Source organism: Vigna radiata, chromosome 5 (genome assembly GCF_000741045.1).
Source record: "Vigna radiata var. radiata cultivar VC1973A chromosome 5, Vradiata_ver6, whole genome shotgun sequence".
Taxonomy (NCBI): domain Eukaryota; kingdom Viridiplantae; phylum Streptophyta; class Magnoliopsida; order Fabales; family Fabaceae; genus Vigna; species Vigna radiata.
Genome location: NC_028355.1, coordinates 14,027,526 through 14,038,859, shown reverse-complemented (window position 1 = coordinate 14,038,859; position 11,334 = coordinate 14,027,526). Strand labels below are relative to the sequence as shown.

Genomic DNA, 11,334 nt, shown 5'->3' with positions numbered 1-11,334 from the left:
CCCCGATTCACCTAAACGTGCTTTTTTGGTCCATGATTCACGTAAATGTTAAATAAGCCACGTTTGGCAGAAGAAGGCAGCAGCTTTGGTGCTTATTGAGTATAGTGGCAGGTTGAGTTTTGAAAAGGAGAACAAAGAAAAGGCTAGAAGTTGACACTAGGCTTTCAGCAATGACCAAGAGACGAAAATTGCGACTGGTAGCTTCTCTCACATGCCCTTTTGCTTCCCTTTGAGAATGACTCAACCTCCAATGATTTTACACTGTGATGGAGACATTGGGAGTTGCATGGACATGCTTCATGCTTTATGGCCTTAACTATCATATCGCCAAGGCATTTTGTAGAAAGTAAGGAAGTTTGTCCATGTGTTGCGGATGGTGTGGTGTCTTTCGTTCACTTACAGAAATACAAGCAAATAATGCCACCGATCCCGAAAGAGAAAGACCAAGTACACCTCAACCATTGAACGTGCCACTATAAAGTTCTTTCTTCGAACAAGCCCACCAAACACCCCACCAAAAAAACATGCTGAATATGATGGAGAATGGACCATTATGGATCACCAGCACAATGCTACTCTTTGTGGAATAAATGCAAATTCTCAACTATGACAACAAGTACTATGTGGTTACATGATACCAGTATGTGAGAAATAAACGCCATCATAAATGGGTAACCATTACTGTATAAAGGCAGTGGGAGAAAAGTACTGCATGTTTTTATAAGGAAAATAGATTTGGCATTATGGCGAATGAGTCCAATTTCAAAAAGCGACCGATTTTTGAAAGACAGACAGTCAACACATCTGATTAAGCATCTAATTCTAGCATACTTTATTTGGAAGCAAAGGCGATTATTGAGCACAAGTATGAATCATAGAAACGGTTTTTCTTTTTCTTTTTTTCAAATCATTTCATAGCTGGCGATGAAGGACCACCATACTCCTTACAAATGATTGACTAAAGCAATCATGAACTAGGCCCTATCAAGAGAAGAAAAAAAAGTTACTATTTTGGTTGCAACTGCATGATGTTTTTTACGTGCCATGATGTATAGAAAGATCTAGTTTGACCGGACAAGGAAAGCGCATCACAAGTTTGACGGAAAATCACAAATACAAATGGGGTACAAAAGTTCTGAACTTCTGCAGACAACATACATTAAACAAATATGGTTTATTGGAAAATTCTTAGCTCTAAAGACAAATCTTCGTAATAATATATACAAAGTTGTGGCCTCTTGTGAAATGTGTCAAGGAATCTTGTTCAGTCGAGTTTTCTTCTGACTAGTCCTTTGAAAAAGTCAAAGCTGTAACACAGTAGAAAACAATTTTGAATTTCAATTGATATAATATCAGGTCATGCAATCACGTAATTTGAAACGTCAATTTCATTAATAAATGTGCCCGGTGAAATTTATCACTGTTTTTGATAACTACATGTGTGCTTCAAATTTCAAAAGCTCAAAGGCCTAAACTGTCGATTTTTATTTTTCCAGAAGTGTTTTGGTCACAACTTAATCATGCAGATAGAAGAAAATGGTATTTTGTTCCATTACCTATTACCATCAGGGTGGAGCTCACACATTTGATTGTCATCACCGACAGCTAATAAATATCCAGATGATGTCAAACCCTACGCATACAATAATAGAAAAATTACTTTACAGCAATATGACAACTGAGTTAAGCCATCAAAATTACCAGTGGAAATGGTTGACAGATAATTTTCATATATTACAATCTTCCACTTCATCTAAAAATTTCGTTTTTGAAAATTACTAACCCTTACCACTAAATAATGAATCCATAAATTATTCATTCTCACGGTACAAATTTTAAGTGTTCTCTAAGAACGGTAGTTCAGGAAGAATAGTTTTCATCTGCCAAACCTGAATAGTTACGACGTGCTCGATCACTTTATCCCCATTCTTTTCTTGCACAACAACTCTCTGTCCACTGCACACAACATTTTTGAATATATAAATGACTGCACACCTATAAACCGTCCCACATTTATGCATAAAAAGGTTTTGTTTTTCCAAATAAAAGCTTAAACAAAATGATGAATACTACAATATGTTTAACATTTCATTTCAGCTGCTAACTAAAATGAATAAATGAGTTTAGCTGTTAGTGTTATCTAAAGCACAAACTTTAGCACGGACACCAGGCTCGAGATAGATAAAGACATTTCAACACAATTAAAGTTAAAAATTACAAGACACCGAGACATACAGATATATAATCTAAAAATGATAATCAAGATTTGTGTATTATATTAAACTTCCTACATAATTTCCTTCACAAAAACATAGCGAGAGACATTTTTTTATATATTTTACATTCTATGTCGACTTTTCTGATTTTCTTTTTCAAAAAATATAAATATTTTATTTTCTTATAATACTAATGTTCTCAAAGTTTCCATCCCGAAGTATGTATTGGCTGATGAGTTAAAGCTGAAAGAAAATAATATAAGTGGACCCTGGGAGTGTCAAACACGCGTCATGTAAGTGTTAGGGAAGTGCTGATGCAGTAATGTCTTGCGTCTCAAAAAAGAAGAGTGTTTCTGCTTTATGATCAGTTTTATGACAAAATGTTACGGATTCAGATTCACACCTTCATGATTAAAATTGCCACAAAGTATCAAGAGTAAAAGGAAGTAAAACTTAAGTTTATGATGGTGATTAATTGCTAGTTCTAGTGATTTGAATTTCAAAGCAAAAGGATAAGAACAAAATGATGATAAAGAGGATAAATAGAGACATTTTATTCTTTTTTTCTGGGGGGACAGGTAGCAAATAAGAATTCAAGACCAAAAGTGACGAAAAACAGAAAATAGAATGAATGCAGAGGTCCCTCATAATTCCATTGTGTAAAAAATAGTACTCTTGGACAAAGAATCATCAGAACTTCTATTTAAAGCTAAGGTGCAATGGAGTCAAGGGCACTCTTCTATTCTATGTATAAATATTAACGATAATGACCTCAAGCTAATTATGCAGCCACACACAATGGAAACTAATTCACTGAATGCTAGGTTAGTCACTAAACTTTCTTCAAAAAAATAGTCTACAGAGTAACAATGATTCTCTGATTTTACCAAGGCAGAGAAACAGGGAATTCAATCACCTAGTTGTTAGCATATTTAAATTTTGCTACCCTAACTTGTCCTTCAACTTTATCCATGCCAACAAGTATCACATTATTTGTGTCTTATAACTCAAGGCATTACCAAAAAAAAAAAAAAAAAAGATTCACAGGCAATTACCAGAAAACCAGCCAATTCTCCTAAGTCTTGCAATGAATCCTTGCCAATAAAATAAAATAAATAAAAACTACAGGTGAGAATTTTAAATTCAGTCACCTGTGCAACCATGTCTTAATATAGAGCTCCTCTAGGGTCTGAAATCCTGCATTTAACAAGATTTATGAATCTCAAAATTACCTAACTAATAATCAAAATATTCGGTAATGCAGAATAATGGGTGCTTAAAATACAGTAAGTTGAAGAAAACTCTAAAGTCAGGAAACAGAGTAATGGCAGTATTTTAACATGAAAAACAGTTTTGGTTGTTTATTTTATTTTATTATTATTTTGTTTTAATAAATGCCTATTTTTTCTTCCATAGATGTATGTTAGATCACACGGGAAACATTAAAGTGGTCCATCAATTACAAGCGCCATTAGTTTTAGAATAGATCTTAATGTTTTCTGAGTGTCTATCTCCCTTTTCATAGACATTCCCCAGAGACAATCACATGAAAATCTAAGATGGAGGGATCCATTCCCATTAGTTTTGTCCTTCTAGGAACCACTTTGATGTCACTTCAATAGCGAATTTGTTGGCATAAGTTGCATTGAATTTGATGCATTTGTAAATGAAAAAAAAAAAAAAAACTAAGGAAACCTTAGGATCATGTCGGGCCTAACTCTCTAAGTCGTGGGTACAATCCATTAAAAGAAACAGTAAATCTTCAAAAAGGGAAAAAAATACCCAGACAAAAGAAAAATAGAGGCTCATGGAGTTCTGCACTTGCAATGGTAAACCAGTAAATACTTTTCAACTATATACATCACTGTTGCATCCTATTCCCTATATATTACTCTCTTATCTGTTTCTCTGTTTTCCCAAAATATAAATTTCCACAACTTTCTTCCCTTCATATGATTTGTAGTTTGATTAATTTGGATATAGAAAGGATAGACTTAGAAGTATATTCCATTGTGATCGGTACACATGGGTGAGAAGCATAATTCAAGAAGTTGATTCAGATTGGTTAATTATTTTATTCATCCATGGGTTTTTCAGAGAAAGAGCATGATAGAGGAATGAAAACAGATACAAGATATTTACACAATAACCAGAATTGAGGTATGATTTCAGAATTCAGATATGAAACCAAAAAGCAATATCAAACAAATCACTCAACTAACAGTACCTTGATTCACAAATAAACCATAAAACTCCTCAAATTTGTTAAAAAAGGCTGCTAGAATATCTTCTCTTTGAAATTGGTAAGCTCCTGTAGACAACTCTTTTAGAACTGTATTTAAGGACGTTGTTGGCTTCTCATTATTGACATTCAAACCTATTCCTGTGAACGCATGAGATTTGTCATGATCATCTTCATGAGCCTAAACTTTAAAATCATTTTACTCTTATCCAAATGACAGTAAGGAAAATCAAATTCTCCACAGAAAACAAGGATTTTAGTCAACTATTTAAGTACACGAGATAGAAGTTCAATCGGTAAATACTACTCAAGAATAATTTATTACCTGCACTAACATTGAACTTCTTTGATTTATATGTCGAGGTGCAAAGAATGCCTCCAACTTTAGAGCCATTTAAGTAAAGATCATTTGGCCACTTGATTTTAACATCTATGCTGGGTAACCCCTGGAATGGAAAGTGTTTGAATAACACGTATCTAAGTGCAGACACAATCCCAAACAATTGGAGAACGTATTAACATTGTGACAAATCATGCATGTTGATTTGGAATACCGCCAAACACAAAGTAAACAACAGTATTCTTACTGCTGTTAGTCGCAGAATCACATAAAGCACCATCAGACATCAGTCTCCACAAAAGAATTAAAATTTTCAGTTTATTTAGTCAATAACATCTGCACATTTGTTTGTGTAAACATAAAATAAACCTACTTAATTTTTTTAACCTGGCTATCACATTCCCTTATCAAATTTACTAGCAAGCTAGGTGTCAAGTCAGTACTTCAAAACAAAGCACTTACATTTTTGTAACAGATATCCTTCACTGCCTCTGTGATAGCAAGGGAAACCACATACTGAACTAAAGGAACGACTCGTCCATCCTCCATTTGCAAAGTAAAAGAAAACATAAGGCAACCCGATGGAGATTCCCAGACATTCTTAGACCGACCTGTGAGTTTAAGAGCTCAGGGCATCTTTGACTTTAACTAAAATAGAAGTTGAAAAGGACAGATAATCACACACAACAGCACTAAATGTCGTATAAGTAATATCAAACCTCGTCCCTTGGTCTGAACATCAGCGACACAAACTGTACCAACGGGAAGCTCACAAAAGTTTCTGAACAAAATAAGAGTGCCGGATTTAGGAAAGTAAGATCTTATAAATGAATATGGATAATTAGAAAATGCGAAAAAAGAAGACGACAATACATTATTTTAGGCACAACAAAGTCATTTTTCTGCTGCCAAAGCATTGTCTAAAACACCGAACAAAAGGCTAAAACTGCAAAACATACTGTGAAACGATATCTTGTGTTGAAGTTAACTGAGGGGACCAGATGAGAAGCCTGCCAAATTGATTGGTGGAAAGAGAATCCATAAAGGAGTGAATTTGAAAAGACCCTTGCATAACAGTTTTATCTAGCTGCGAATGCAAAACGAGGGAGAATTCTCCATTCTCGGGGAGCTTTAGAGTGTTACTGGTTTTTATAGCTTTGGCGGTTTCATTCTCTGCCAATGATTTTCCACACAAAACCAGCAAACTGCAGTCCAAAGCTGATTAAAAACGGAGAAACAACAATTTCACTTTCAATATTCAGGCTTTACACGATGAAATTATTAAGTGACAGGCGAATTAGTTAACTGATACATTGAGCCCCGAACTTAAACTACCAAAACCCTTGAAGACCGAACCTGAAGACGCCATGAACGAAGATGTAGAAAGGCGGTGGTTGTAGAGCCTTCTGGTGGTGGCTGATAGCAACGACGCTGTCCACGAAGGGTTGCGCAACAGCATCAACGTTTATTCTGATTTCAAAAAGCGTTACCCCGAGTCGGAAAAAACAAGGTGGTTCCCCTTCTATGACCGGTTGCTACTACATGGTTCAGTTTTTTGCATTTCAGTCATCGAAACTTATGAAAATTGCAAGAATCCAACGTTCCCTCTATTACTGGATAAAATTAATCAATTGTTCTGATTTTTTTAAGACTATTTCTTACAGATAATAGTGAAATATTGTATATATATGGAACATTTTAATAAAATTTTACAAACGAAATATAGTAAATAGTCATTCTAATTTTTAAAAATAATATATTGTTGAGTTGAATTTAGAAAATCTGTAACTAAGAAATATTAAATAAATTATTGTATGTATGCGCTCTCCTTTTATAAATAGTTATATTAAAAAATTTCAATAACTTTCAACTTTCAACTTACTAAAAAAATCAAATTCCATCCCAAAACTTTTTTCTCTTTGTATTTTGCACTTTTACAGACAAATAATAAAAATAAAACAATAACATTGTTTGATTTCAATATATGTTAAAGGCACGAGTTTTAATAAAAGTTTTAATATGTGACCACAATGTGTTTAATGCATAATTGAGGAACAGTGATTTATGTTTCGTTACATTCAATAGGTCTCTAACAGAGGAAGTAGATACCAGTTATAATTTAATATTATATGTTTTTTTAATTTTTTAAACATTTTTTAAAGATAAAATCATAACAAAATTTTAGACTTCAATAGAAACACTATGTTGAATGTAATAATTGATTTTAAATATGTTATTACAACAAATTTGATATAGGAACATTATTGACATTGATTTTTTTTTTTATGAAAATGAAATATAGAAAAGTGGTTCTAAAAATGAATTGTGGTGTCCTTTAGAACTCAGTTTGGAAACTTGTTTTGGTGCATTTAATCTTTATCGTTTAGAAGTAGAGATCAATGACAATTTAAATATATTTTTTTTTTTCAATCTTCTAAAGCATTTTAAGGTAAAATCATAACCAAGCTTTAAATTTCAAAACAAACAATATCTTGGATGCAATTATGGATCATAATAATGTTATCTCAACAAACTTAAGGTGGTCAGAACATTTGTTCCAAGTATGTCCAATGGTCTCACAATACACATTCCTCTTTCAATGACAAAATTGTGACAACGCTTTAAACTTAAAAACGAACAATATATCAAATGCAGAAATTAATCATATGGATACTATCTTAATGGAGTTAAGATTGAAACATTAACACAATTTGTGAGAATGAAAACGAGGTTCTAAACACAAACCCTCATTTATTTAGCCTTCAACTGGGTGGAATGGAAAAGTGGTTTCAAAGACAAATACTTGTTTCACTTAGACCTTAAATGGAGGGTTTATTCTAATATCATTAAATAATCTCACATTATTTAAAAGATTAAGGTCAGTGAAAATTTAGATATAAATTTCTTGTTCAATTCTTTGAATTGTCTTTTTAAGACAAAACCATGTTGGGTTTCCAAACTTCAAAACGAACAATATCTCAAATAGGGTAAGTGGTACTTTAAATGTTAACTCAACAAACTTAATAAAATTAAAACAATTTATAAAAGTGAAAAACATTCTTATTGTGATAAACCAATTCAAAGATGATTTTGAACACATTGAATATGGTCAATCCATTTTTTAAATCCATTTTTTAAGCCATGACTTAGTACAAGTGAAATTTGTTAAGATGTCTTGTAGATTGTCAACTAAGAATAAATGATCTACCAAAGTTGAAATTTTATGGATTGTATATGCAATCATCAACACATACCCTTGATATCATCATTGGCATCCCTCAGGATCTCTTTAAGATTGATGTTGTGGTTTAAAAGGAAAAACTATAAGACATTTACATAATATCTCCAACTTATAAACGAATTATCAAAACTCTCATTTAAAATAAGCTATGAAAACTCAAGATCTAACCAAAAAAAGAAAAAAAAATCAATTTTACATTACAAATTATCTACTCAACATTGTTTATTAATAATAAGATACTTTCCATTCCCATTACACCTCAATTATTGCGTACAAGATATTATGATTTAATTGATATCATTATTCACATTTTGATAGGGGTGAGCATGGATTGGATTTTTAAAGATCCAATCTAGATCCAGATATGTAGATTAAATTTTGAATCCAAATTTACTTATTGCGAAAAGCTAATTTGGATTTTTTTTAAATCCAAATTCAAATATTTGGATCAAGTTGTAAATCTATATTCAAATATTTGGATCAAAATCTAAATCCATTTATAAAGAAACTTAAACTTGATATAAATATTTTTTTATTTTAAATATATTTTAAAAACAAAATAATTATTTCATTTAAAGTCGACAAGACTTGTTTCGATCTTTGATTTTGGCTGAATCATTTCGATTTTCAGTTTTGACCAAACTATCTCAACTTTTGGATCAATCTATCTTAACATTTGGTTTGGATCGACTATCTTGATTAGGGATGACAATAGGTCGAGTCAGATATAAATAATGTACCCACTACCCGCGGATATTTAAGGAATATTTTATAATTTTTAAAATAAAATCTAAATAAGTTTACAAAAATAATATAATACAAAATAAATTAAGTATAAATTAAAATTAACCTAATATCATATAAATTAATTTTAATTTAAATGAAATTTAACTTAATAAAATATAAATTAAATTTTAATTTTAGTTTTTTGCGAATAACAAATATCCATAGGTATGGATAGTGTGATACTTACACCCGCGAGTAATAAATATCCACGAGTATTAACTATTCATCGGATAATATAAATTTTATCTACGAATACCTGTGGACACGAGTATTTTTTATCATCCCTAATCTCGACCTTCAGTCTGAATCAACTCCTCTCGACTTTCGACTTATGGCGACTTGTCTTAAACTTCAATGTGCCTTAACCCATCTTAACTTTCAACCTTAATTGGTTTGTCTCGGTCTTTGGTTTGAGTCGACTCGTCTCGACCTCTAACTTATACTAACTTGTCTTAACTTCAGACCAACCAATTTTGACTTTGAATCCAATTTAGCAGGAATTGAAGCTTCACTATTTTGTGTTATTGTTACTTAAAATAATTAGTGTTGTCAAAACAGTCCACCCGGCCTGACCCACCACGGATTGAGAGCCAACTCAATCTAGCTCATTTATTACTGAGCCAGAAAAATTCGAACCCGGCCCGACCCACTACGGGTTAATGAGTAAATGGGTTGACTCGCTGATTCACTTAATTACAATTTTTTTAAATAAAAAATTTACAAACTCTCTATAATTCAAATCTAAACAAAGTTCAATCTTGAGATGTTTAATTAGTTTTGAAAATAGGGAACTTAATTTTTTCAAGCAAAAAAAAAATAATAAATATGTTTTTATAAAATTAAAATTTAATTTTAATAAAATAAAATTAGATATGTAGCCCACCACAAGTTCAACCCGGATGAGCTGGGTTGAAATCTGGCTTGTATAAAAAAATACAATTTTTTAAAACCTAATCCGGCCCAAACCCGTGGTGGACCGGATTGACCCGGGTTGTGATCATTTTGACAACTCTAAAAATAATACAAAAATAATTGAATTTTTAAATTTTTTTTATATTGTTATTTTTAATTATATTTGGGAAGAGTACCTTTCACACTTGAGAGTGGAGTTTAAATAAAAATTGTTGACTCAATTATGTTTTTTTAATTGAATTACAAATTTGGTAAGATAGATTGACAGAAATTGATATGTTTATCGAAATAAAATTAAAATATTTACCTATTTTAATAAATATGAATCACCAGTACAAATAAAAGTATTAATTTATATAAGTAATTAAATATGAAAACCATTCAAATATTATTAACCATTATTTTAGTGTTAACAAATTAAGTTTCGGCTTACAACTTACGTAGTTGATAAAAGTAATAAATAAAATATATTTAGTTTAGGATTGAGAGAGTTGTATTCAAATAGATGGATATTTAAAAATAGTATATCATTTTTTAAACTTAAGTTAAATTTACTTGAGTCCGAATCAACTGTACAGTTTTATTTTAATAACTTTTTATAAATGTAGACCATTTTATGTAATATCATAGAATGTATGGATTAACAAACTGGAACTTAAAATTTGAGTGCCATCCTTCCTCCATTGACATTAGATATTTGGAGGGATGAAATTTTCATAAAGGTAACGAAGTCTAAGAGAAATTATTTATCCTGAGTTAAAATCACTTTAACATTATTTTTATCCGAATATGTTTTGAATTGAAAATTCAGATTTTCCAATATTTTAAAATATATATATAAGTAAAACAGAAATCTGATCTAGAAAAGGTTAAATATATGTTTTAGTTTTCGTATTTGTTTTTCATTCTCAATTAGGTCCTCATGTTTTTTTTTGTCCCAATTGCATCCTAATATTTGTAAATTTGAGGCAATTAAGCCCTCTTCGTTAACTGGCCACTAACGTCGTAGGCCAATTGAGAGGGTTTAATTGCCTCAAATTTACAAATATTAGGATGCAATTGGGATAAAAAAAAACGGAGAGCTTAATTCCTCAAATTTACAAATATTAAGATGCAATTGAGACAAAAAAAAACATGAAGACCTAATTGAGAATGGAAAACAAATATGAGGACTAAAAGATATATTTAACCTCTAGAAAAATTATAAAATTCAGATCAAAAATAAAAAAAACAGATCAAAACAAAATGCAAACGTACATCAGATTGGGGAAAACAGATTTTTTGCCCACCTCTACATCTTGAGAGAGATATTACTCAATAACTAATTATTCACTTGAGATTCCAAACTTATAGGTTACTTACCAATATAAATATCTTTTATTGTTTAAGTAGTCTTTTATTTGATAAAAACTAATATTTGACGATGACAATCCTTCATAAGGTTGACAATAGTAAATATCATATTATTATTATTATTATTATTATTATTATATTATGATTAGAACATATATGCTACATGTAAACTATTTTCAACAAACCTTCAACTTATTTTGCTATTGAACATGATAAAAAATCATCTTAAGAAATTATTTAAACT

General features: G+C 31.1%; 1 protein-coding gene across 1 annotated transcript; it reads right to left on the bottom strand.

Annotated features, from left to right (window-relative positions):
- Positions 1-868: 868 nt before the first annotated feature.
- Positions 869-6,335, bottom strand: LOC106761009 (biotin--protein ligase 2). The gene is made up of 10 exons (XM_014644475.2): positions 6,155-6,335; positions 5,758-6,016; positions 5,518-5,579; positions 5,261-5,409; positions 4,784-4,904; positions 4,444-4,599; positions 3,368-3,413; positions 1,890-1,956; positions 1,557-1,633; positions 869-1,307 (listed from the first exon to the last, which is right to left on the bottom strand). The coding sequence occupies exons 1-10, from the start codon at positions 6,255-6,257 to the stop codon at positions 1,265-1,267; spliced, it is 1,083 nt and encodes a 360-aa protein (XP_014499961.1). The 5' UTR covers positions 6,258-6,335; the 3' UTR covers positions 869-1,264.
- Positions 6,336-11,334: the final 4,999 nt, after the last annotated feature.

What these genes read in the sequence shown, in the direction of transcription:
- LOC106761009 (XM_014644475.2), bottom strand. Translation starts at nt 6,257, where the DNA reads ATGCTGTTGCGCAACCCTTCGTGGACAGCGTCGTTGCTATCAGCCACC. An exon ending in TGTTCAGACCAAGGGACGAG is followed by an intron (nt 5,410 to 5,517) that starts GTTTGATATTAC and finishes TTAAACTCACAG; the next exon opens with GTCGGTCTAAGAATGTCTGG. An exon ending in GAAGTTCAATGTTAGTGCAG is followed by an intron (nt 4,600 to 4,783) that starts GTAATAAATTAT and finishes ATGCGTTCACAG; the next exon opens with GAATAGGTTTGAATGTCAAT.